General features: G+C 37.0%; 1 protein-coding gene across 1 annotated transcript in view; it reads left to right on the top strand.

Moving 5' to 3' along the window:
- Positions 1-1,394: 1,394 nt before the first annotated feature.
- The window catches only part of LOC144434233 (G-protein coupled receptor 54-like), a 3,079-nt gene continuing 810 nt past the window's right edge, over positions 1,395-3,663 (top strand). Inside the window, exons 1-2 of the mRNA XM_078122686.1 lie at positions 1,395-1,721; positions 2,961-3,096. Coding sequence (XP_077978812.1) covers positions 1,395-1,721; positions 2,961-3,096 — 463 coding nt within the window. The remainder of the gene's footprint in view (positions 1,722-2,960; positions 3,097-3,663) is intronic.

Below are 3,663 nucleotides of genomic sequence, written 5' to 3'. Positions count from 1 at the left end.
GTACGCACGTACGTACGCAGACCGAAATGACATCGTTTCTCTCTGAAGTGTGATTTTTAAAAAGTAACCAAAAGATAATTTGGTAAGCGGAAAATCTACAGGAAATAGAAGTAATTGTCATAATTTTACCTTTCTGCATGTAACACTGAGATGTGTTGGGTCGGCGGGTTAAAGAAGGGTCGGTCTGGTTATCAGAAACACGCTATTTTTTTTATAAATTTGTCCTTACCGACGTAGATAACTGGATTCAAATGTAAGCCTTTGATTGTGATCGCCGTACTACAACATCATGGAAATGTATAAGACGCAAACAGTTAGATGGAAACACCTTCACGGCTCGATTTGATCATGCTTCTGTAAATATCTCAAAACGAAAGGTTGAATTTGAAGCTTTTATTTGATAACTCAAGTAATAATGTGTCTTAATACTACCGAAAAGCGTCAAGAGTTTTGACTTAAAATTTGTGAGAAAAAATTCTCCAGATATTTGAATCCAATCAAGGCCTTACTACAGTCAAGGGGAGAACACGAACTGTGATATGATACATGCCTTAAGCTAAAATAGACGGTTTAATAAAAGGTGTTGTTTCACATATCCCAAACTCTCAAAACCTTTTCATGTCACTCAGATGCTTCGATACCTTCAGGGTAAAATCGTTACGTCCTTAACTCGTCACCTCTCTTTGGTTGTCCTGAGAATGGGTAGGGTTGGACGATGAAGTTTAACACAACACGCACATGGCGCCGGGAAGGCACTGAGACAGATAAAGACGCCTTGCCTACTCGTCTTCTTCACCAACAGACTACTTCAATCAATAAACATTAGTAAATTACACCTTATATTGTTTTATGATGTTTAAATCAAATAACAGTGCAATCTTGTTAAACACACTACTCTGAACAAACCATCAATATTTATCATGAACACGAGCGACTGTGTAATTTTTTGACATTGAAATATAGCATTCACATAACATAGCACCGTCCAGTTGCACGTAAATCAAATTCCTTAGCAGGAAACATCCAATCCAGATAGTCAGGGGAAACTCTGAATGGAGATATATGCTAAACAACCGGATACATTACCAGCACGTAATGGAGATATATTGGAGGGAATCGAATCGGATGCATATCCAAGTGAAATGTATTACTTTCACGAAGGTTGTGTTGCATTCTGGGTGAATATGTCACGTTGAGGCTTTATTTACTCAAGTTTATGTACAGGTGACACTGTCTTAATACGAGCTCTGATTGCATTTATTGTGTATATTTCAGACCTGTGAAATGGATCCGAATCATAACCTGGACTACTAAGGAAGAAATATATATACATATATTGCATTGGTTCAACCCAGTTTCATTTCTGTCAGTCTACACGTATCATTCTGAAAAAAATGAGTGACTGGGACGACTACAGCGATTACAATTACTCCGATTACTATCTTGATTACGACTACAAGCTTGGACCTGAGTCGATTATTGTGCCAACTTTGTGGGGAATTTTCGCCTTCTTCGGTCTTGTTGGGAACATCTTCGTCATTGTGGTTGTGTTCAAGTTCAGTCATATGAGGACGGTCACTAATTATTACATCGTGAACTTGGCGTTGACCGACGTGGTCGTTCTCCTCATATGCGTTCCGTCGACGTCCAGTGTGTTTGCCTTGCATACCGAGTGGGTGCTTGGTGATGCTATGTGCCGGATTGTCATCTGGTTGCAGCTAGTAAGTTTTACAAATCTAAAAAAAAAATTCATACTTCCTTCTTCTTTTATCAAATTATCTGGACAACTTATATACATAGTGTAACACAAACCTTGAACTTGAATATGATGTGATAAAATAGTTATGCAGTTCAACCTAATTGAAACCGTGCGCTGACTGGTCAAGATTTGATCACCAAGTGAACTATTTTAATAGATGGATTGAGTAAACAGCACCTTGCACCATTTTTGTGATTCTCTCATAATGCTTAAAATGTGCACGTCTATACGCTGCCACTCCAATTCCCCCATCCCCATCCGAAAGAAAAGTACTCATTTTCCTACTACTCTTAGTGGAAGACCTTAGCAATGCTGAAGCTAGAATTGCCATTTTCTTACACCTTTCACTTTGGACACATAAATCGTGTCGTTTAATTATATAGAGGGACGTCAGAAGATAAATGGCAAAGCCAAGCAATCGTTTACGTTTGTATTTAACTCAGTTATTTCAATAATTATCTTAAAATTGCAATAATCGTGAAATCTCGACAACCAGTTACCAAATTGTCAATTACTTCATATAAGATGTGTTGCGGTAAATTAATTACGAATGATGAAATTAGCTCTCGGGTTGAAAAAAGAAAAGATTATATTTTTTTAAAAATAACACAAAGTACAAAATTGACATACATTAAAGACATTAACACTTGCAAGGAAATCCGATCAACACAACATGATAAGGTCGTTGAAGCATACGCATATGCTTGCATGCTAACCGGTATCGTGGTGGGTTTTTTTTTCTTCAAATTTATTGGTAACTAAAAAATCCATAATTTCATATTTATCATAATGTGATATCTTATACTAGTTGCTAGACACGATTCACCATGTTTTCTTTGCTGGGACGCCAATCAGTAAATTTCAACATAAAATGAAAGCAACCCAGTCCCAGACTGTGCCTCTTTCACACACACAAAAAAAAAATTTGACCAATGAAGGAAGGTTCAATAAGGCCATAGAAACCTTTAGAATACGGTTATAATAAACTATACTATTATATAGGATATGAGAGTGGATTACAATAACAGTGATCACTGGTTCAGATACAAAAAACTAATTACGATTTCTGAAGCACCTCCATTCAACAACAGGATATTGTCGGTTGTATGAAATGAAATCACTGACTGACCAGACAGCAGATCTTTTGCCTTCAAAATTGTCTAATTTCCCGTTTTTTTAAATTCCGATTATCTTGTCTCAGGCGAGTTGGCAAGCATCATGTCTAACATTGACGGTGATAAGTGTGGACAGATATCACGCTATAGTATATCCTGTTAAGTCTATCAAGTACCGTACCCCCAGGGCAGCTATTGCAGTCAATGTATCAATTTGGATATGTGAGTAATATTTACTTTAATTTACCTCTTTGTATAATTTATAACATTCGAACGTATTTGCATTGCCCTAGTCTTGTCGTAGGTGGCGTGAAGAGGTGTTTGTCTGTGTACGTAGAAATTTCGAAAGCAGGAGAGAGGCGTTTAACTTGTCAAATTCTCGCTTTATCTTGTCATTGTATGTACCTTAAACAAAACGCTTAAATAGAAAATGGGTTTACTCGTTGGCTTTTTTTTTGACGAGGTATTCGACCGATCGACCGACCGACCGGTCGCTCGACGGACTATGCATGCAAGTTATTAAAATACAGTGCAAGCTATTGTATCAAATTAAGACTCTGTTCAAGAAACTGTATTCATTCAATCTTGCTGTAGCATGTGCAGCTTCTTGTTGGATTCTACTAGGTTGTATCAAACAGAACAGGCAAACGGTAATTTGAAACGGGTTGTAATTGTCGATATTTTAGTAGTAACGTCGACACTTGCGTGTAGTACATGTAATGTTTCATGTAATAAATTTAAATGTATTTTTTTATATAACGAATTCTAATTCTCTCTCTCTCCTCTCTC

This window comes from Glandiceps talaboti, chromosome 4 (genome assembly GCF_964340395.1).
Source record: "Glandiceps talaboti chromosome 4, keGlaTala1.1, whole genome shotgun sequence".
NCBI lineage: Eukaryota > Metazoa > Hemichordata > Enteropneusta > Spengelidae > Glandiceps > Glandiceps talaboti.
Note: the sequence above shows the minus strand (reverse complement) of the source record. Positions and strands in the feature narration are given on the sequence as shown.